General features: G+C 23.9%; 1 protein-coding gene across 3 annotated transcripts; it reads right to left on the bottom strand.

Annotated features, from left to right (window-relative positions):
- Positions 1-352: 352 nt before the first annotated feature.
- LOC145849748 (pancreatic secretory granule membrane major glycoprotein GP2-like) lies at positions 353-21435 on the bottom strand. 3 transcript variants are annotated; one of them, XM_082954795.1, is made up of 13 exons: positions 21333-21435; positions 17452-17490; positions 17094-17131; positions 15473-15537; positions 14842-15069; positions 11180-11385; positions 9543-9709; positions 6262-6388; positions 5274-5392; positions 3533-3595; positions 3088-3193; positions 1501-1684; positions 353-1093 (listed from the first exon to the last, which is right to left on the bottom strand). In XM_082954795.1, exons 4-13 carry the CDS (start codon positions 15534-15536, stop codon positions 912-914), a joined length of 1446 nt encoding a protein of 481 aa, XP_082810921.1. In that variant the 5' UTR covers position 15537; positions 17094-17131; positions 17452-17490; positions 21333-21435; the 3' UTR covers positions 353-911. The 3 variants fall into 3 exon arrangements, with proteins under 3 accessions (XP_082810921.1, XP_082810920.1, XP_082810919.1); XM_082954794.1 differs by lacking the exon at positions 17094-17131; XM_082954793.1 differs by lacking the exons at positions 17094-17131; positions 21333-21435 and adding an exon at positions 17611-17822.
- Positions 21436-23241: the final 1806 nt, after the last annotated feature.

The raw sequence follows: 23241 nt of genomic DNA, 5'->3' as shown, positions 1-23241 counted from the left end.
TGCAAATAAATAACTTTATAAGTACTTTTTTGGTAGTTTTAATACATTTAAAAAATCCAATGCGTAATAATTTCGTTTCTAATGTTTTACATAAGTCTCCGGCAGTATTTTCAATGGAATTATCTAGCCTTGTGAAGTTTGAAATTTTTATGCTCTAATCTTTATTTCGGAAAATACAATTCAGTTAGTTTTTTGTAGTATTTTATTCTTTGTAGGTTAAAACTTTTTTTTTTGAAAAAACTTCTGAAAAAAGAATGCATCATTTTTGTTGAGTAGACTCAATGTAATTGTTCTTTAGTTAAATTAGTGCATAAACCTTAACTACTTTATTGATAAAAATGGTTTAGTTACGTAACAAAAACAGAATGTAGCATTTATTCAGCGTAATTCAAAGTTAAAAGCCACCAAGAAATCTTAACAATTCAGTAATATTTTTTTTAAACTTAATTAAACAAAATTTATTTTTTGAAGTTATACTATTGTGGATAACCGTGTAAGAAAATTGAGGTTTAAAAATTTCAAGGCGTGTGTAAGAGTCCTTTAGTTCTTATAGCTTATTAATATGAAAGAAAAAATATGAAAATATAAATATAAAAAGTAATATTTTGAAATTATATCAATTTTTAAGTGCTGATTACACATCGCTTATTACTGCTACTTTTTTGTGTTTCAAGAACAACAGGAACTAAAAATATAACTTTTTTTTTTGTTAAATTAGATAAAATAGTTGAAAGAAAAAGTGATATAAAAAGAATTATTTGATATATGTCTTTTCAGAATGATTCACTGTTGTACAATCACCATTAAATAAATTTTTCAGATCAACAACTTTTATCATAGTATCAAATTTCAATAAAAACTTAAGTTGAAGAAGCTTTTCGTAAAATATTATCTAAAGTTCGAGTTTTTTTTTATAAATTTATCTTATTAAAACTAAGAGAAGTTAAGTGTTTCCTTCTTATTTCCTGTTCTTGTATATCTTTCATCTTTTTCTTCATTTTTAATTTCTTTCTTCCAAATGCTCCTCCAACAATACCGAGGATGACTACGACTATAAAAGTACCGATAAGGCCAGCTATTACTAATTTGTCCTCTGTTAATAAAGTATAAGTTTTTGTTAAAACCGTTCTTTATATACCTAATTTATTTTATTTATCTTTAAATAAAAAAATTCTATTTAAAAGGTTAGTATTATAATTTCTTTAAACTGTAAACTTTATCTTAGCTTATTAAGATTTATAACATAGTTCACTTAATTAAAGTATTCGTAAAAATAAAGCTTAGCGAAACTTTTAATACATTCATAAATCTTTGCAATATAAATCAAATGTAAAGATCCTTCATCGTTCTAGGAAACGTTTAGAAGAATTTTGAAATTACTTATTTGTAAAACAAATAAATTCAAATTTATCTAAATTAACAGATTATCACAATGCATTTTTTGAACACAAAGTTTAAAAAAAAGAGTGTTATTTATAAGAAAATAGGAACTAAATTTACCAATTATAAGCTCTTCATCTTCATCTGATATGTTTTTATTTGAATGATCAACACTGACTCTAATTGGTCCTTGCGACACCACGTGACTGAAATGCTGATTTCCTCCTGCTTCATACGCACCTTCTCTTGTGTTGTCAACGACACTTCTTCTCACACGGTTTGAAATGTCCCCGTTGCATCCGTCCTATATTTTTGTATAAAAATTTAATAAAATCACAAAATTACACAAAAATAAATTCTCAAATAAATTTTTACAAGTTATAACATACTCTTTTACTTTAAAAAAAATTAAGGTTTATTAATATGATTTTATATGTGATTTGTATAGTTTTTAGCTTTTATTAATTTTTATATCTGTATTTTTTGTAAATATTTGTTGTTATTATATAACTTTTTTTGTAAGGTAAGTATTTATGTTAGTATTTTTTATAAAAAAGTTACTTAAAAAGCTAATTAATTTTGTAACGCTATTTAAGAAGTAACAAATTACAAAGGCTTAATCTTATCAATTATTTAATCAGTAACGTAACTAAAAAATAATAATTTGTTTAGTTGTTTGTTTATTTAAATATGGTTAACAAATGTAGTTGTTATTTACACTTAACAAAAACTTTAAACAAAGTAGAACTAAGCAAAAATATTTACAAAAAAAATTAAAATTTTTATAACTGAATTGAAGTATCAAAAACTACAATTGTAACTTATTGTAATTATTAAATCAAAAGTACAGTAAAGCATTATAGCACACTTTGAAATTCTCAATTTAAGTTAAATTTGGTTTGTTTAGTCAAACAATTTGCAAAATGTTATAAAGTTTTTAGATATATTTCAGAAGTACCAAATACTTTTAAACGTGCACTCTTTTAAACTTTTGAATACTACAAATAGTTTTATTCTAAATACTTATTTACTAAATAAACCAAAAAACCAAAAAATTAACTACTTTACATCTTCATCATATAGATCGCGGTTAGCTCAACTATCGCTGAATAAAACACTAGTTCTACATTCAGAAACACTTTTAAAATAGATTAGTAACTATGTTTAAAAAAAGAATTCTTTTCGGATTCTATCATTTTGTTTTTCTTATATATTCTACTGTGATTTTATAAATCAAAAGTTTTTTTTTGTATTAGAACATGTAGTAAGTATTAATAAACTTTTGTATAAAGATTAGAAATTAAAATAGAGTTTATAAAATGAATCACAGTTTTAAAACTTAGAAAGTAATTTCAAAAAATAAAAGCTTAGGTATCTTAGTAGACAATAAAAGTATCTAACTGAACAAAAATTTAAAATGCTCAACACATGCGGTGAACGGGAATAATTATGATATCTTAGTAGATATAAAAAACCGCCATTTAGAAGACTACTTCACTTATTTAGATTTAAAATAATAATGTTCGAAATATATTTTAGAGTTTTAGTTCAAGGTTTTAGATAATAATATGTTTTTAAGTTAAAGTAATAAAAAATATATTAGACTAAAATTGTCAATAAATAAAAACAAAATAACTTTTTTTTTATTTCAATATAATAGTCTTATAAAAAAATTGATAAATTTAGTCAATATCATAAAAAACATACAGCTTCACCAGTGCAGACTTCGGTATTTAAGTTACATATGTCTACGTCACAATGTATGTACACGTCATCAGCAGAGTACCTCCATCTAAACATCTGGAACATAAACCTGAATAATTTTCACTTTTTATACTTTATGTGCCTTTTCTTAAGTAGTCTACGATAAACAAAAATATATACAGTAAGAAGTTTAAAATTCTAAAAGGTATCCAAAAGAAATATTTTAATTTTAAAAACAAATTTTTTCCCTACAAAAAAAATTTACTTTTAAAACAAAATTTTTTTTTCAATGTCTTTTACTTAGCCTATTTAAAAAAGCAAACAATTTTGAAGTATTTTATTTCATTTTAAACCTCACAAAACTTAAAAAACACATACAATAAAACAGTCTATCAAAAAGTTTTCAGTTTTGAATTAAAAAAATATTTATTTTTACTTAAGAAGCTACCTAGATTTTTCGTTTACTCCATTCGTAATGATTCGTATAGTAGTATCGTTTTCATTGACACACCTGTTTATTTATTTTATGCATATACTGACATCATTCTGTTCTTAGATAACTTTTTAAAAAGTCCTAAAAATTAAAAAAAAAAATTATTTTGTTAATTAACCAAAGAAAACTACAAATTGTTTAAATTAGTAAAAGTAGTTGTTAAATTAGAAGATACACTATTAAGTAGGTGCACGACGATTCAAATTCTGACAGTTCAAGTTCTTAAATTCTTTCATAAAAGGAAACAACTTATAAAATAAGACTTATAAAAAAAAAACGTATGTAGGTAGAGTTAATACCTACTCACCATTTTTTTTATTTTGCAAAGTTTTGAATATTTTTAAAGATATGGCTACAATAAGTTTTAAAACATACTTATTTTTAGTAATTTTTATATTTATTTTCTAATAGTTTGTATTTTCAGTTTGTTTCTCAATATCATAGTTTTATTTAAGATATTTACAACTGCTTTTTTTATTTAAAAAAAAACTTAATACTTTTAGAGATATGTTATTAAGCATATATTTAATAATTTGAGTTGTTGAAATATGAATTGTCATTTAACCACAATAAATACTGAAGAATATTTTTAAAACACGTAGTTTGCTGCTTATTTATGACCTTGTACTTCATACCGTAATTAAAAATAAAGGTCTCATTAAAAACTCAAGTTGTACTCATATTTTAATATTTAAAACAAAATACCCAATTTCTGTTGATTACATAATATATCAGACACTAATTTAATTAAAATTGCACTAGACAAAACCACAAATTATTATAGCTAATGAAGCTCTAACAATTAAACAAATACCAAAAGAAGCATGAACGCAATAAAATTAAAACCCTACCGTTTTTACCAAACATCTCCCACAATCGGCTTATAGTTTAGTCTTACAAAGCAAAAAATAAATACTAAATAGAAAAAATACAGTAGCTTTTAATATAAACAAAAGTTAGTAGTTTCAAAGTTTTCTTATTGTTTTATGTAGATCTTATAATAAATTAAAACTATTTTTATTAAAAACTTTGTAATTAATAAAATATCTAAGTTAGATAAAAACAATAAAATTTATAACAAAAACACATTATATGTTAAGCTATAAGTAAAATTTTGATACTTTTTCAAAGAATCCAAAGTTTCTATAAACTTTTTAAAGTCCCGGAAAATCAGAAATTCAAACATTACAAACGATATTTAGATAAGTATTATAACAATAAATATTTTATAAAAAAACATAACTGTGTAAATTAAATTTGGTTAATCAAAACCTAAGCCATAGCCAACTTAAACTTAATGGAGATTTATCAGATAAAGATTTAGAATCGATCACTATTAAAAGTGCAGAAGTTTTTGTATAGTACGCAAAAAAACAACAAAACCAAAGTAAAAATACATAAAATAGATAATTTATACTTTCTTTCCACTTACAAAAAAAATTAAGTTTTTTGACAATACAACAAACTATATGTTTTTGTTTTAACACAAAGAAAATTTAGAGCATAAAACATCAAGTCCGAAACACGTTTTAATTAGTGTCTGTTTTATACAGTGTATATTTTGAACTAATTTACTGAACATGATGACTGCATAGTTTTATAAACAGAGTCTTAATAATTTCGAACCATAAAGACAGCTGTTTGATGTTTATTACTTAAAGGAATATTTATTTTCAATCATTTAATTTCAAAACACCTGTTATCGATTAACACGTGTTTTGTAGATACTGGGTCACTAGGATCGCTCGACTGTGATGCGAAGCATTTGTCCAAGGAAACAGCTAAATATGCCCCTTGGATGTGTGCCAGCTCAACCTAGTAAATTAAGTAAAGTTAAAAAGTATTCAGGTGAGAAAATAAATAACATCGTCTATACTTTAATTTTCCAGCTATTTTTTTAACTTTACACTTCAATTGTGGTTAAAATTTTTTTTTTAAATATTAAACCTTTTTTTCCCTTAAAATAGTTAAGTTCTCTAAATAAATTGTAGCTTAGATATAAATATTAAACCAGATAAGTTGTGCATAATCACTTAAAACAAGTTTGTTATAAATATAAGTTAAACTCAAATGTTAAAAAAATATTAATTTTGGTATATTAATGCAGTAAAAATAATTAAGATATCATTAGAAATATATTTGAAAAAACTAAAGTTAATTTTAATTAAAACCAAAAACGATAATAATCACATTAAGTTACTACTGAATTTAGGTTATTTAACTAATTTTTACTGCTATCTATACTTAAGAAAACTAAAACTCGAGGGTTTTTTAAATATAGAATTTGACCGTGGCTAATTTTACTTTTACGCTTTTGTATAAACATAAACAAACAAGTCAACATTTTGTTATGAGCCGCATTTACGGAGTTTTACAAAGCATTATCTAGAAAAGAAATATTTTTTATAAATTCTAACGCTCGTTCTTTAAAATATCATTTGCACCGACTTTAGTTATCTGATTAACTATCATTGAAAAAATGTTATAGTGTCTTCTTTTCGTTTATATAGGTTAAATAATATAATTCTACTTCGTTTGAAAACTTTTTATATAGACTTGTTTAAGAAAACTAAGTAAAATAATGTAAAAATGTACCCTCTATAAGTAAGGAATAATCACATAAAGTATAAAAAATCTTATTTGAAAATCAGCTTCAGGAGTACAAAATACAGTTTCAGACTTACCTGGACATAGACATAAGCGCCGACTATGACGGTGGGACTTGATGAGTATTGTTTGTTAAACTGGTCATCTCTGAACAACTGCATTGAAACCTCGAATTGTCCTTTCTCGTTCGCAAATTTTATCACGCTGTTATTTGTTTCATTAAAGCAACTATCTTATAAAAATAAGCAACATTATAAACTCTATTCATCATAGTTTATTAGGTATCTTAAAACTAGTTCTGTTTTGATTTTTGAAAAAATTAACACTTTGAAAGATATCACGAGTAGTTTTAACAAAACAGAACCATTTGTTTTGCATAAAATTGCAATATTTTTTTTAAGTATCAAAAAGTTCGACACAAAAAGTATACTTAAAACCTTCAGTCATACAAAAAGACTAAAATATTTTTCAAGTTAGAAACTGAAGTTCGATATGTAGCTTCTAAAGTACAAAATAAAACTAAGCTTTTGTTTTTTTTTAACTTTCCTTATAAAAATGTTTTATTGTGGTTTTTTATTTAAAGGTTAATAATTTTGTTATATACAGCTCTAACTTTAATTTTTTACTAAAAGTAATAAAATAAAAGATTTTTTTGATACGAAGACCTTAGGTTAAAATTGGTGTTTATAAACAAATACAAAAAGTAAATTCAACTTATAGAATTTGTAAATCGGTAAAAAATAACAACGTCTTTTGAAAGTATAAATAAAAACATTTGATAACTAAAATCTAAATATGTTAGAATGTACGAATTATAATTTATAACTATAACCGTTTTTAAACAATCTTTAAAAAGTGTTGCGTCGTAGCCAAATTTTTATCTCAGTTATTTTGACAATCATAGACAGATAAGACTACTTTATTTTAAGTTAAATGTACCGATGAAGTTCGAGATAAAACACAAAATTTGTCGCTAATCGCGTTTATATTCCAGCTAGTCATAAATTCTCAGTCGCTCATCCGCTTACAAATAGACTAGTGACAGTATAATATCCGATGAGTCTTAAATTAGTTTTCTTTTTTTTTGTAACAAGTCTTTACATAAAGTTCTTTAGCTTAATCATAAAATCAAACAGGTTTTTTCAAACCTAAATATTAACAAAACTTAAATCTTTAAAAAAATGTATTGTGTTAAGTCATGAAACCGTTATAATTAAGCATGAAAATAAATTGTTTTAGAAATTTATTGTCGTCAAAATAACTTTGGTACAAAAGCTACAGTAACAGTTAGTATACGTACAGTAAGTCAAAAAATTATTTAAATAGTATGTGTTAAGATATAACATAAGGCTTTAATTATGTATAATTGGTCTTGAAAATTTATTTAATCATACTCTATTTTTAATCAAAACTTTTGATGTAAATTAATTGAAATTTTTACCTTTTATATATCTAAAATTTACATACTTTTAGACTTAATAACAAAGATAATTTTTACTGGTGCTATAAAAACATCACTATTGGCAGGCATTGTTTTATAAAAGCCATGCGTTTTATTTTGAAATTTAAAACAAGATTTAAAAAGCTTAGATATTTCAACATACAAACAGTTCGTTGTTGAGTAAAACCACACAACATCTTAGTACTAGAAGGATCAATGTCAGTATTTGTATCGGTACTTTTCATAGAATTTTAAGATTTTTATAGCTTTTTATAAAATAAAGGATAAAACATTTTTCGTTATGCTAACAAATATGCAAATGAAAAAACAATAAAAAAAACATATTAAAAAATAGTTGATTAAATTACTTTTTATACAATTGTATTAGTGACTTGTGACTAAAACAGATTAAAACTTATAGAAGTCATAACAGCATGAAACTCTTTTTTTTTTGTTATAGTAAGTAAAACGGTACTTCCAAATTGTTTTTGGTAAATAAGTTTATTTCTTTAGATGCTAATAATATTTTCATATGTCATTCTACAAAACAAAAAATCGATGAATTAGTTTTTTTTTTAATTTCAATATTCGCTTGTTTAAAAAACAGTAAAAATTAAATTTGAAAAGTTTAATTTAAACAAAAAACAATATAAGCTATAACAAAATTAATTAAAAAAAAAAACTAAAAAAGGAATACTTTAAATTTAAATAAAGATAAAACCACTCCATTTCATTATTGAATATCAAAAACAATAAGCTTTTATGTTAGAATTAAAAATGTATTTAAAATAAAAGTTTGTATGTATTTTATACAACTATTAAAGCATTAGTTGGCTACACATCAAAATCTTAAAATGTTTAAAATGTTTAATGTTTAGTATAAAAAACTCAAAATTATCTAGCAAAAACAAAAAAAAACTTTATTATGCCTGAAATTCTGCATTCCGAAGTAAAGATTGTCGGTAAAATTATAAACTTTTGAGTTTTCAAACAACGTTTTTATAGGCAAGAAATAAAAATTTCAAAGTAAAAACGTCGAACTATAATCTCTAAAAAGTGTTTTTTTTTTACTCTTTTTAAGTTGACTAGTGTACAAACTTAATTTCAACGTGTAAAGTTACTTATATGGAACATTAAGTAAGCTTAGTGTAAAAATAACACCGATGCCTTAATGAAACGTCGATGATTTTAGTTATAATGCAAATTAATTAAACATATATTGTTTCATAAAAAACTGTTTAAGTAAACAAGTTTGAGCTTTTTTCTAGTAGCCTTTACACCAAGATTAAACTTGTTTGACATCAGCTGTAAGCTTATTTAAAAATTTAACGTTGCGGCAGACTTGTTAGATTACAAAATTTTAATCTTGAATTAAATTTTTGCACGACTATAAAATCATTTAAAAATTGACGTTTTAAAATATTTCTGCAAATTAAGAGTTTGGTCTATTGCAAAGTTCCGAACACATTTTATGAAATTAAATAGTTTTTATTTTAATAAATTTGGTATTTATTAAAATTATAACCAAATATTTTAAAAAGAGTTTTGATTAAATAAAGAAAAACAAATATACTCCGTCTTTAATGTATAATCATTACAAGCAGCTCATCTAAAATAATAATAAGATGTTTGGTTTTGTGATATATATTTGATTGTTTTAATTTAGTTGATAGTTTTAATTATTTTTTATATTAGTAATATTGATTTTGAATAATTGTCTTAGATTTCAATTTGATATGCTAATATTTTAAAACAATACATATTTACAGACACAAAGCAGTTTTGATTTTTATGATGCTTGGAAATAGATAGAAATATGTAAAACATGGTTATTTGTAATAAAAATCTACATACTATTTACATAATAATTTCAAATAAAGTTCAATAATTTTAACAAAATTAATTGAAGCAACATACTTAATAGTAGGAGATATTGAGGGACCAGACACCGTATAAGTGTCTTCGTATATGCACTTGAAATCCAGCAGTACAAGCTCCCTGTCTATCAAGTTCTTCGTATTGTTCACTTCTCTGTTCCAAACTACAGTGTTTGAAAATGTGTAGTCATCCCCTGCTTGCTCTTGCTGTTTAAAATGTTAATAATTAAAACAAATTTTGTCGGCTTAAAATGCTAAGCATTCCTGTTAGAGTTGTAAACTTATTTCAAACACGACAGAAATAAATTTTTGGAGATTAGAGTTAACACGTATGTAATGGTTTTTTAATTAAAGTGTTTAGTACAAAAAACAGTAATAAAATAATACATTTCAGTCATGATTAAAAAAAAAAAAATTCAAACACAAAATTTTAAACATATGACACGTTTCTTTGTTGTTAATAAAACACACAACATTTTAATCACGAGAACTTTATGAAAAAATAATAAAATAATAAATCTTTCCCATTGAAAAACTTACTGTAGGTAAAATTTTTAGAACATTGATAAAAAACTACTTAACTATATAAATTTCTTTGAACATTTAAACTTATCGCATCAACAAATGTTTAAAAATAACTTTGTATTAATATTGTAAGCAACTATTAATATACTGTGATGCGTTTTAATAAATTATATGTAATTTAGGTTAGAAAAAAAAACTGTATAGCAATAACTGTATTTGTTTTTAAACCGTTTTGTGTATAGAAATGATAAATGCAAAGCTATCTTTTTTATTTCAATTTTAAACACTTTCACAGTTTTCGTTTATTTGTTTATCTTAAAAAGAAAAATGTGTGTAATACTTAACTTTCTATAGAAACATAAAAACGTAAGATATTTTTAGAGAAATTGACACTTATTTTAATAAGTTGAATATATAACATATACATATTTTCTTTATATATATTTAAAGAAAAAGATAACAAAGTCTGTAAAAAGTGTAAACTATTTTGTGAGTATGAAATAAAAGGCCTCAGTAAAAAAATTAATAGTTAAATTTCAAAACAGAAATAAATAGTTTTTTTAAGACTTTGAAATTATAGAATTTAACTAAGATAAACTTGTGTTATTTTTTTCATCTTAAACTAAAGTTCAATACTCTCGCTTGTAAAATTTAGAAGAGAAACGAAACTTTTATCACATCAACTAAAAGCTTACAAGATTTTTTTATAAAACTATCTTTAGAACACAAAAACTTTTTAAGTTTGCGAATTTGTAAAACATAGTTTCATATATTACTATAAATATTAGATTTTTTCATAAACAATAATTAGGATAAAATTTATTTTTTAAGTTAATTGAACAAATTTAATAACAGACTAAATTTATCAAAATATTAAAATAATTAATTAGTTTGCTAGTTCTAAGGAAAGGAAACGTAGACAAGCATCTAAAATTTTTACTTCGATATGTGTAATAGTTTTTATGCTTATTCGGTTCATATACAGTATAAGTTACGAACAAAGAATTTTCTTAGTAGTTTTTTCTAATATAAACTTCAAAAAGGACAAAGTAGTTGTACATCTGAATGTACGCTTAAAAGTTGCAGACGTTTAGATTTCAAATCACTTTTTAATAAGTTAATAAACTGCTCGTAGACAAATTTCAAACTAACCACAACTTTGGTGCCACAGTTTGAAAATGGAGCTTGTATCGACAGCTTGTACAAGTTGTCCTCCTCCTCCGCCCTGCAATTCGCTCCTGCGGTAGATCTTCCGAAGAAGACAAAGTCAACATCGTCTTCGATGCCCAGCTCCTGCACCAACCCTTTGTCGATCACCACATCAATGCGCCGGTCACCGCATTCAACAGTTGGTTCAGCTGATTATTATTTTTTATTGAGATATACATTTTATTAAATTACTTTTGAATTTCATTCTCAAATAGATTTATACAAACATTCTATGAACTCTGATTTTTGAGTTATTACATTTAGTCTTGTTTTCAATGATACTATAGTGTTAACATTACCAAGAGTTTTTAATAATTAGTATTTTTTAATTTATATACAAGTTAGGTACTGTTGTAGTAATCTGTTATTTTATCATTTTGACCAAGTTTAGTTTATTCGTAAATTAACTCATATGTAATATTTATAAGATTAGTTGATTGTTAATTGAAGAACCGACCATGAGCTTAACAGTTTATACTATAAATCAATAAGGTTCATTCTTTAAATTTTTGATCTATATAAGAAAAACTAATTTTTGTTAAAATTTATCTTTGTAATTTTTTTCGCAAATTAAAATTTTTACAGTCAAAAGCATAGATGATAAACATCAAGTATGCTCAGATAAGTTACTTGTATAACATTTTTATCAATATTGTTAAAATCCTTTTATATCTTAATTATAAACAACAACAAAATATATATACCAAAGTATTTTTTTTTAGATTGATCTAAAACTTAGACTTTTTGAAATTTTGTTATTAATATTATAACTTATAGTTATATATTAAAAATGTTGTTGATAATATTGAAACTATAACAGTATGAAACTTTAGCTAATATTTTTAGAAATTATTTATTTATTTAACTATTTATAATTTAAATTTCTTAAAGATGTATTTTCTGTTTTGTTCATAAGTTTTTCTTTTTTGCTTTGATGTTACAACCTTTTAAAACTTCTGAAATAAAAAAGTTAGATTTTTTTTATAGTTAAATTACTTTTATTACACTGTTTGTAATGTATGTGTAAAACTACTTTGTTTAAAAAATACCTTCATAGTTATATCTAAAATTTGTTAAACTTTAATTTTGCTTAGCTTGAAACATAAACCTTTTTTTTTATTAATTGCATTAAATTTCAATATTCAAATTTCCGCGTAATAGCTTATAACAAAAAATAACCAATATGTAATATCTAGTGCCAGATGAGTTTTTCAAAGTAAGTTGGTTACTTACCACATAGTAAAGACCTATAAATGTGTTAAGATCACGCATACTATATTTAATACTTTTAAACTAAACAAAAAAGTAATTTTAAAATAAAAATGTTTTAGATTAAATTTATATCTTTTTTTAAGATTTTAAATATAAGAATTAATGTTCTGTATGATAATAAAAAATATATCAGAAAATTGATTAATTTTAAAATTTTTGGTTATTTTCATTGGTATAGACAAAAAACTCAGATCTCAGCAACTAAAATGTACTTAAAAGCAAAAAATTCAAGTTTTTTATAAAATGTGCTTTGTCAATTTTTTTAATAGTAATATACCGTTTGTTTTTACATCTTTGTTTGTTATAAATTGCTTTTAAAGCATTATTAAGAGTATTTTTTTAATTATAAATACTTAACAGTTTTATTTAAGCTTAAACTTTGTAATTTATTTTTAATCATCAAGTTTTCAAAAATAAAAGCAAAAAGGTTTTTTTTTCTTTTATTAGCTTATGCTTACAAAACTTAAAGTTGTAAAAAAATAATTATAAACACATATACACCAACAGGTTTAGGCTAGATTTAGTTAGCTTCTTTGAATACCACTTTGAACACTTTTTTATAACTTTTATAGTTTTAGCTGTATTTAATTTTGACTACCATAAGGTTAAAGTCTTTAATTTTCTCTGAGTAATGTAGCATTTCTTCAGACGGTACAAATATATAATTAGATAAAAACATAACTTTGTTATTTTGAGCGGATATTAAAACAAATGATGAATTAAGTTTTTGTTAAAATCGTAAGCTTAAGGCTATTTTAATAAGAAGCCGAATAGGTGTGACAGAAACCACTGGTATTACTGTTTTCATATAAAAACATACAAAATTACATATTTTTTCTCAAACCCCTTTATTTAGATAAGCTTAAAGTCAGTATTGATAAGAGTACTATAAAAAATTAAAAACTTCAATTATTTTTATGTAATATAGAACAAAGTACATAAAATTATGAAAAATTATTGACTAAACACAAAAGACTTATTGTATCAATGAGTTTATCTGTAAAAAGCGTAGAAAACGAAATAATGTTTTACTATTAGAAAATAACATTTTATTAAAAATCCTGGAGTTGACTACAAATATTTTTTACATGATTTTAATTTTATCATAAACAAGTAATTTGATAGTTAGTTGGTAACACTTACAATTATTTCAAGCACAAGGCATTCTAAAAAACTTTGCTGTGGCGTTAGATGCTACTGATTGTGTTTTGAGTTAATACGTTGTTCATGTTAACAAAATAATTTTTAAAACTTCCAAGGTAAGTTTTTTATTTAGAAACTATTGCTTACTTCAAATATCTTTATTTGAAATTCTAATTAAGTTTTAAAGTTGTTTATGAAATCCGATTTAGACGTTAAAAACTTTACGTGCTGTTATTAAACAGTTAAAAAAAATTTTTTGAAAAAAAGTCTTAAATTGATCATGACTACATTGCACTTGTGACTATTTGAAACTATTCAGAGCAGCCTTATGACTTTAGGTCGTCCTTTAAAACTTAAGCTTCTTTCAGTTTTTATTTTAATGAGCATGTTTAATTAATAAAAACTTCTATAAAGTTAATCGTTTTTCAAAAATTTACTACCTAAATGTAAACTTACCATTTTTTGTAACAATTACAATTGATAAACACCAAAAATTCCATCACATTTTCATAAACAATTAAAATGTTTAGAATAATTATGGCTTTATGGTAAATTATTTTTTTTAGATTTGCTTCCCTTGCATAAATACCGAAATAATCGTATATGTATTCAGAGAGTTTAAATTTGTGCAAAACTGTGAAGTTACGCTATAGTTTTTAGGTCTAATGCTTAGCGTGATTTTAATTAGATTCATTTTCATTTAGTTTACGTTAAAAATTGTTTAAAAAATAATAATCAAAATTAACATTATTAGACAAACTATTAGGACTTGTTACAAAGGAGTACATTTGCCCTTTGTATTTTAACTGTCGTGATAAAGTAAAGCAAGCTTATTCAAGTATAGCGCAATCTTTGAAAAAAAAATCTACATTATTATCAACGCCAACTAAAGTAGTAATTTTTTTTATCGTCATAGCCTTTAAGTTTTGAAAGCATTCGCTTACTCGAAAATAACCTTCAAACGTGTTTTACTTGAAGTAAGGGCCATACAAAATAGTCAGTCATATACTTAATTATAAAAAAGCCTGTACAAAACATATTGAAAAACATACTTTTAGATTTTAGAACAAAGTCAAAACTAAACGTCATGACACTAAAGTAACTCAATCGAGCGTGTTAAGTTAATAATTTCATTAGGTTTTATAAATTAAAAAAAAAAGTTTCATTTCAGTTCTTAAAAGTTTACAAACCATGGAGGCAGTCCTGACCGGCCCACCCTTCGTCGCACTCGCACCAGTAACCCCTGGAGTAAATGTTGTTGACGATGCACAGTCCCCTGTTCGAACAAGAAACTCCCAAGCATGCGTCCTCGTCCGGCTCCCTCTCCGTGGACGGCTGGTTGAAGTTGGTCTCGTCTAACGGCCTGATTTCGATGTCCTCGAACCCGAGATGGTCGTTTTTTACCAGTGAATTTTGTGCTGTTTGTAGAAGTGGGTTTTAAGGTCACTGAGTTTAAAATATTTTTTATACTTAAAAGTACTTAAATGAAAATGTTCTTTTTAAAAAGTAGTTTATCTTTTATAGAAGTTAGACAAATAGTCTGCAATTATAAATTAAAATTTATCAAAGCATACTTTTATGTTTTTTAATTCAAATATTTGATTTAGTAATATAAGCCTCTGTTTAGTTTGTCGTATAAATATTTTTGAAATTAGTAGAAGATAAAAGTTAAAAAACTAAAGTACAATCGTAGCCTGTAAATGTTTACTTTTTTATAAACAAATATAAAATTAAAAAATGTGTACTTAATCAATTAAGTAAAAAAAACTAAATAGTAGAATAATAAATAGAAATAAATAACTTTACAAAAATCAAACATACCTGTTGTGGTTGAAGTGAACAAAAAGGAAAAACAAAATATAACCAGAAAGGATCCTCTTATCATTCTGTAAAAACAAATCCATTAATAAATTTGCATTAAGTATAATCAAAACACAAATCGTCTTTAACAGTTGTTACATTTTATGGGAATAAATGAATGAAAGATGATAAGTGTAATTGTTGGTATTTGTTTTGAAAATATTCAGAACGTGAAACAATTTTCTTAGACTAAACGGTTTTTTTTTTGTATGTTAGAGTACTACATACCTATTTTCAATTTAAAGGTACATTTTTGCTATCACTAAAGTTTTGTACAAAATTATTATTATATGCAAACGTTTTACTAACCAGAATTGTAACTTTTTAATCAGTTATCGATACTAAGATTGAAAATTCATAAAAACCAGTACGTTTTCAAATATTTTGATCAGTATAATTTTTGTTATTCTAGTGTTGCATTCTTACTTTTTTAACAAATTTCTTTTTATAAGCTTAGAAAAAGATTTTTACTTTATTTAAATCAAACATTATTTGACATTAGAATAATTTCTTTCAAACTATATAAATGAGACTCAATTTTTAGAACAAGATATATTTCATGCTTCTTTCATCAGTTGTATACTAAGCAATAAAAATAAATAACCTTAGTAAATAACCTTGATTGTGCTAGTAATTATAATTTAAAAAGATTTAAAATTGTTAAAAAATTGTTTTCACATTTCGGATTTAATTAAACTTGAGGCTATTTGTATTTTATTAAGAAAACCTAAGTTATGTAAACATAAAGATTTTGATTATACTGTTTCGTTGTTTTCTTAAATTGTTTTATAAGTTGTTGCTCTGTTTTATTATTATTTTTTTAGTTGCATTGTAATTATAAGTACTTATGTATTGTTAATTACTCTTTGCTTTATTATTATTAATTACGTTGATTGCATTTCCACTATATAAGTTAAATTTCAAACTTTATTTTTATTGCTTAGTATACAACTGATGAAAGAAGCATGAAATATATCTTGTTCTAAAAATTGAGTCTCATTTATATAGTTTGAAAGAATTTATTTAAATCAATAAACGATATAAAGTACTTTTTATTTCGCAAATACAAAAATAAAACAATGTACTATTTGCAGAAAATAGTTTGTTAAATCATAAAGAATAAAAAGGTAGTCGTAGTTTTGTCAACCAAAATTACATGTATAAATAAGTGTCCGTTTTGCATAAAACTATTTTTAAAGTAAACTTTTGCCTAGTTTTATACGAAAACTGATGTTCTAGTTTAATCTTAATCCTTACCTTCTAAAAATATTCTAGAACATAAAATTATATCATTTTTCGAGGGTATACCAATACTTTAAAACGAATTTTTTCTTGGTGTAACTTTTTATGTTTTACTGAAACTTTAACCGAAACTAGACTTATAGTTCTATTTATTGTAACAAAAGTTGATAAAATTTTGTTTTAGACAGAACTTGTTGTTAAATGCTTCATATAAATTTTTTAACATATTTAAAACGTGACTACAAGGTTGTCAAGAGACTTAAAACAAGTGGAAAAAATTAAACTTCAGTTAGCTGTACAAAATTTCTAAATTTAAGGTTAATTAAAACTAACAATTTACTTTTAAATATATGTGTTTAAATCCAAAATGGCGTATATCTGTAAGTAAAAAGCAAAAAATTAATAACAAATAAACAAGTTTGTTGTTATTACTAAAAGTTAAAACTTTGCAAAATAAGGCTGTTTTTATAAGTATAGGATTTTTTATCAAATTCAAAACAGTTTAAAAACTATTAAGAAAGTATTTTGGAGTACTTAGTAAAGATCAATCTTAAATTATGTTGATTAAAGATATTTTATTTCGTTAAACTAACTTTTACAAAAAGTTTAAAAAGAATGTCAAAAACTTAGTTTAACTTTTTTTTTAATATTAGTAAACTGTTAAATAGTTTTACTAAAGTTTTAAAATTTACACTAACCTTTGAAATTCAGCTTTTTCGTAGCGAGTTGGTAGAGTTCTGTTGTTTATTAGTAAAAAGTTTAAGTTCTTATATTTTTTAGCTTTAGATAAATTTTAGAACAAAAAACAAAAAAATTTTCTAAGTTTAAGGTAGTAGACTAACAAACAAACTAAAAACCTTTGGTTTGAATACATTGTTAGAATCAAAAATATATATTGTACTTCTTTGTAATCTGTTATCTTTTACCAGTATATCCTTTTAGTTTTCTAATAACTTTATTTAAAGAATCAAACAGCTTTTTCTTTTTTAAAAGAATATAAAAGTATAAACGTTTAATAATCAACTTTTTTATAAATTACTTATTAAAAAACTTCTATCACTACATTCACCCAAAGTCTACCATGATTAGAAATTTAATTCAAAGTTGCAACTTTTTCTAAACTTTGAGTATTTAAAAAAAATTTAAGATACGGAACCCAAGTGGTAATTAAAAACAATGAGTACAGTAGAATAAACAAAAGAAAATTAAACTTCTTTATTTTTATGTGTTGTCAGAGTAAACCGCTAGCTGACACTTAAAACAGCTGATATAATCTTAATACACAATTTTACCGCAACCATTCAACATGCCTAAATTTAAATTGTGCAATATACAATTTTACCCGGTCCAATTGAAAAAAAACTTAATTAAATCTTAAGTCTGTGATATATTTTGTTATTTTTTTTCCCATTTTCATATCTGTAAGAAATAATTGAAATTAATTTTAAAAATTAAACTTAAACGCAGTAAAAAGATCAGAAATTGCTTAGTTTACTTTGTAGTTTTAAAAAATGTCGTACTTAAATTCTTGTTTACATTTTCTTACAGCTTTAACAAATAACGTTACAAAATTATGAAATTGTATCATTTTGTAATTTTTTTAATGATACAATGAAACCGAACACAAAACTTTCAAACAATGATTATTTTAAAGTTTTATCTACTACGTATCTTAGCTTAATAAAGCATTTAAAACATTTTTTTGTATCGAACAAGTTTTCTTAAGTCACACAAAATTAAAACAACTCCGAAAAATTCCTTGTGGTTCAAAAATAACAATAAAAATCACTTCAAACTAATAGAAAAGTTTTCACGAAAACGCGTTAATCAAATTTAGATGGAAAGCAATCGAGCAAGTTTTAGTGTCAAACACTGATACGAGTTTGTAAACAATTTACAAGTGACAACTTGTACTAACCTCACCTAAAATATAATCTTTCAAACTTAAGTTTTAAAACTGTTATAATTACGTTATATATTATTTTTACAAACTTTTGTAGTTTTTAGTTATTTTGTAAATTCTCGTAAGTTTTTTAATATTTTTATCAACCAGTGTAATTAACAAATTTATAAATCTAAATTTTTACTCTATACAACTTTATACAACTGTCTGTTCATCCTTTTAAACTAGTTGTTTTATTTCAAAGTTTGCATTGTTGTGAGCACAAAAAACTGGAAGAATATTGGAATCATATACAAATATATATATATACATATTATAGATTGTTACATTTTGATATTTTCCATATTTTTTCAAGTGTTTTAATAGTTTTAAACTTTTTAACACACCAGTATGAGTTACAGTAAATGTAACTTATGAACAGTCTAGTCTAGTGCGTACAATACATATTTGTTACTTTAAATGACCAATTTATGTCCTGGACAAGACCTTTTAAGATATCCAAGTGGTGTACAACTCGATAACAGAAAGTTTTTTTTGTGCACGAGGTCCTGGGACTTTATTTGTCCTTCAATAAACAAATGCATATTTATACTTTTTTAAATACTTTGAAGACCATTTTTTTAAACTAAAAAAGTTGTTTTAGTTAGAATTTATTAGTTGTTACTAATAAAGTCCTGGACAAGACATTAAACTGTATCCATGGTGTATGACTTGATAAACAAAAGTTTTTTTTTTGTACACCAGTTGTTTGAACCAAACTTTTTAGTGATTTTGTTCGTTAAATAAACAATAATAATAATTGTAATAATACTTTTTTTTTCTTTAGTAGTATTATAATTATAGTAGCAAAAGTGAAAACAACATAAATACGTTATGTTTGCTAGCTACATAAAAGTAGAAAATTGTTTAAGCCGTTAATCAAAATAAACAAGGCAAAACGTTCCCACAAAAATTTAGCCTTCGGGAAAAACAACAATTTGTTGAACTGCTAGTTATTTGTAAGTAGCTTGTCTCTGTATTAAAACAATTAATCATGAAAAATTAAAGATTAATAAATGTCACTTTCCAATTTATTGATAAATTCCATGCAACACTTATGGACGAGAACGTTTCTAGAACTTGTTATTTAATATTCTACGTAACTTAAAACCACAAGAAAAATTGGTTATTAGTTGAATAGTCTAAGTCACTACTTTGATGTTTTGAAACCTAATTTTTCAGAATTTTTTTAAATAAGCGTGACATGAATTCTATTAATTTTTTTGTCATTATATTTATAATTTGAAACAGTTTTAGAAACAAATTGTTTCAAGTTTAAGAATATTTATCTTAAACGCTTAAAACGTAACTATAGATTTCATATTTTACTACCTATTATAGAGAAAAATAATTGATAAAATATCTCTTTTTTATTAACTTTAGTTTGAGCTTTAGGCTGAACTTTAGCAATACAGCATCAAATGTTTACTTGTTTTCGTTTATTTTGTGCTGCTAGGCAAGTTCCTTCTTAATAAAAACTAGTCAATACAAGAGGTAAGTTTATATTTTAGCGACACATTTAGCGTGCTTAAAAAATATAATTATAAAAAAAGACAAGTTTTTCTCTGGATAATTGATTATATTTATAATCAGTTATAAAAGTTTATACCTTATCATTTTTTTACTTGCAAGAAAAGTTAAATCAAAGCGTTATTTTTTTTTAAACCTTTAAAACAGATACAAAATAAATACAGCAAATATTTCAAACTAAGACGTCTACATCTAAATATTCAAAAACTAAAAATACTTTTTGTTTTTCACTTATCGGTTATTAAAATAATTATTTTACAAAAGCTGTTAAAAAATAAATCTTAGTCAAAATATAGACTCTTTGGAACAGTTTTTTGCAAAAAAAAAAAGTAAAATTGTGGTGATAATTTTTTTTTAATGTTTTTATTTACTTGAAAAGTTTTACATTCAAAAAATCACTAATCAAGTTTTTGAACTTAAGTTTTTGTTGCTACCTTACTACTTTTACAAAGCATTTTAACACTCTCAAACAAAATTTAAAGTTGAACCATCAACTCTATTAGGTAATAAATAATAACAAATTACTGTGTTTCCGTATATATTGGTATCTTAACTGATTTTTTTTTTGTTTTTGAAGAACTTTAAAGCTTGCCAAAACTACATAAAAACTATATTTAAGCTGATTAGAAAATGCTTATCACACTATTATAGCAACATTATAAGCGTGAGCTACAACAAACTTTGGTTTTAAGGTTTATTATGTTGTTTCGACTACAAACATAAAAGTTGCGTCTATTAGTTTCAATAGTTTTACATTTTGATAATGATAGCATAAATATTATTTACCTTAATAAATTTACAAGTAATTTTTAAAGCACTACTAACTTGTTAAATCTTTTTGTTTAGTAAAAAATATCAAAGCATTGCCAAAAGCTAAACAAAATTTATTAATAAGTTCGTTGACTTTAGACTGGTACAAATGTTGTAACTATACGTTGTAAAATATTTTATTTAAGTGTATATTTATTTACAAATAGAGTATTTTTAATTAAATATTTTTGCGCCTAACGTAAATAATACGTCCGTACATATTCAAGTTTATTTAAAAAATATTAATCTACTTTACTAACAAACATTTAAAAGTGTTAAACGATCAATGAAACTAACCTCCTCTCGTCTACAAGTTTAATGAATCTTTGAATATCGAATATTGAACAAAATGTTGGGTAATTTTCATTGTGCAACAGTTAGTTCATTGTTAATTATATCTATAAAAATTTCATCAGGCTCTTATTTTACACAGAGTAGAAGCAAACAAACAGCCTCTTAATTTGAAATAATAAGTTTTAAATGAAAAAAAACACTACGAATACGTTAGTTAAATCTTTTTAAACAGCATAAGATACGTCTAACAACACTTCACAAAACTAAAAACATTTTACTTAGCTACTAAAACTTACAAACAATCTTTGGAAAACATTGTACTTTTACCAAACATTACTAGATACGTTTAGTTGTTATGTATTTCAAAAGTGTGTTTTTGAATTTTTTATATTCTTTGGTTTTTAATATTTTCTATATTTAAACGGTATATGTTAAAAAAGAGCTTTCTGAAATTAATACTTACAAAATATTTTTTTTACTCTTTATACATACAAGCATACATTTAAACGTGGTTTTAATCTTGAAGAATGTGTAAATAATTACATTAATTATCGGAAAAAATATTAATATTTCAAAATTTTTGAATGATGATGATATTTAAGAGCGAACAAACTTTAATCTATAATAACTTTTACGATAGTTTTGACGTATTTTGTGGCTAACACAATGAATTCTTTGTGAGATAGATTTTTAATATTTTCGTTTTCTACATGATAATATTTTTTAGCTTAAAGAAATATTCAGTGTTGCAACGTTCTGTGAATTCTACGCAATGAGCTACTTCATATGGCTAAAACTCAAAAGGTTTTATTTTAATACAATCAACCTTAAAAGTATTTTATATCTTTATACTTGATGAATATGAGTATTTTTGAAACATATTAAATAGTGTGCTTATAATTTAGTGACAATTATTAAATGATGACCTTTGATATTTTAATCCTGTACTAGTTTTTTAAGTATGGCATTCCTTACTACTTCACTTTTTTTTTGATAACTACTGCGATTTGGAAAAAATCAGTCACACAAAAGTTGCTGCAAGTAAACTTTGTTGTAACAAGTTTATAAAAGTGAGCTATTATGACAAGTAAGTCAAACTAATACAAATAAAAGTTAAGATTAAACTTGGCAAATTTATATGTAAACTATGATCTCATATAAACATTAAAAAAAAGAATTTTATTTGTGAAGATTTGAGTAAACTAAATTATCATGATATTAGCTAGATTACGAATAATAAAAATCTAATAGTCAATAGTTATTAAAAAACTTTTTTTTTTATTTATCTTTCTTATTTTTTAGCTTAAGATTATAGTGTTGTTACCTAAAAACCTTTTATGAACATTGTTATTTACTTATAAAATCTATAAAGATATTTAAGCTTAAATTTCATTAGCTTATTGTAATTTTAACAGCCTAGGTATAAACAACATTTATTCTAACTTAAAAAAAGTTTTAATACTATTTAATTTTTTTAAGTTTACTGTATATAAGCTTATAGTAATTCGAAGAAATCTTACTTTATGATTTGCTTAGTAAAAAAGGACGAATAAAAACTAAGAGGTCACTAATCCAACGTTTATCCATGTGACTAATTTTATTCAAAACTTTTAAAAGAACAAATTTTGACCTGGCCGTTTAAAACAAGAGTAATTTCAAGGAAACCACGACCCGATTAATTTGATACACAAACTTGTAAGGAATTGAGAATTAAATTTCCATCAGCATGAAACTTGATAATTCATACCCGTGTTGAGATATTTAGTTTCATTTTTGTGGCTTAATTGACCTACACTCTAATGTGCTTTTTAGTTTTCTTTTTATTTGAAAAAAAGTTTCTATGCACTATCTTTAAGTGAAATTCATACTACTGTCGGTATATGTGATTGGTTATAGTTACGAACTTTTGATA

The sequence above is a fragment of the Thalia democratica genome, chromosome 2 (assembly GCF_965202585.1).
Source record: "Thalia democratica chromosome 2, ktThaDemo2.hap1.1, whole genome shotgun sequence".
Lineage (NCBI taxonomy): Eukaryota > Metazoa > Chordata > Thaliacea > Salpida > Salpidae > Thalia > Thalia democratica.
This window is presented reverse-complemented; position numbering and strand designations above follow the sequence as displayed.

What these genes read in the sequence shown, in the direction of transcription:
- LOC145849748 (XM_082954793.1), bottom strand. An exon ending in GTTCACTTCAACCACAACAG is followed by an intron (nt 15,070 to 15,472) that starts GTATGTTTGATT and finishes TTCTACAAACAG; the next exon opens with CACAAAATTCACTGGTAAAA. An exon ending in AAGTCTGCACTGGTGAAGCT is followed by an intron (nt 1,685 to 3,087) that starts GTATGTTTTTTA and finishes ACAAAAATATAG; the next exon opens with GACGGATGCAACGGGGACAT.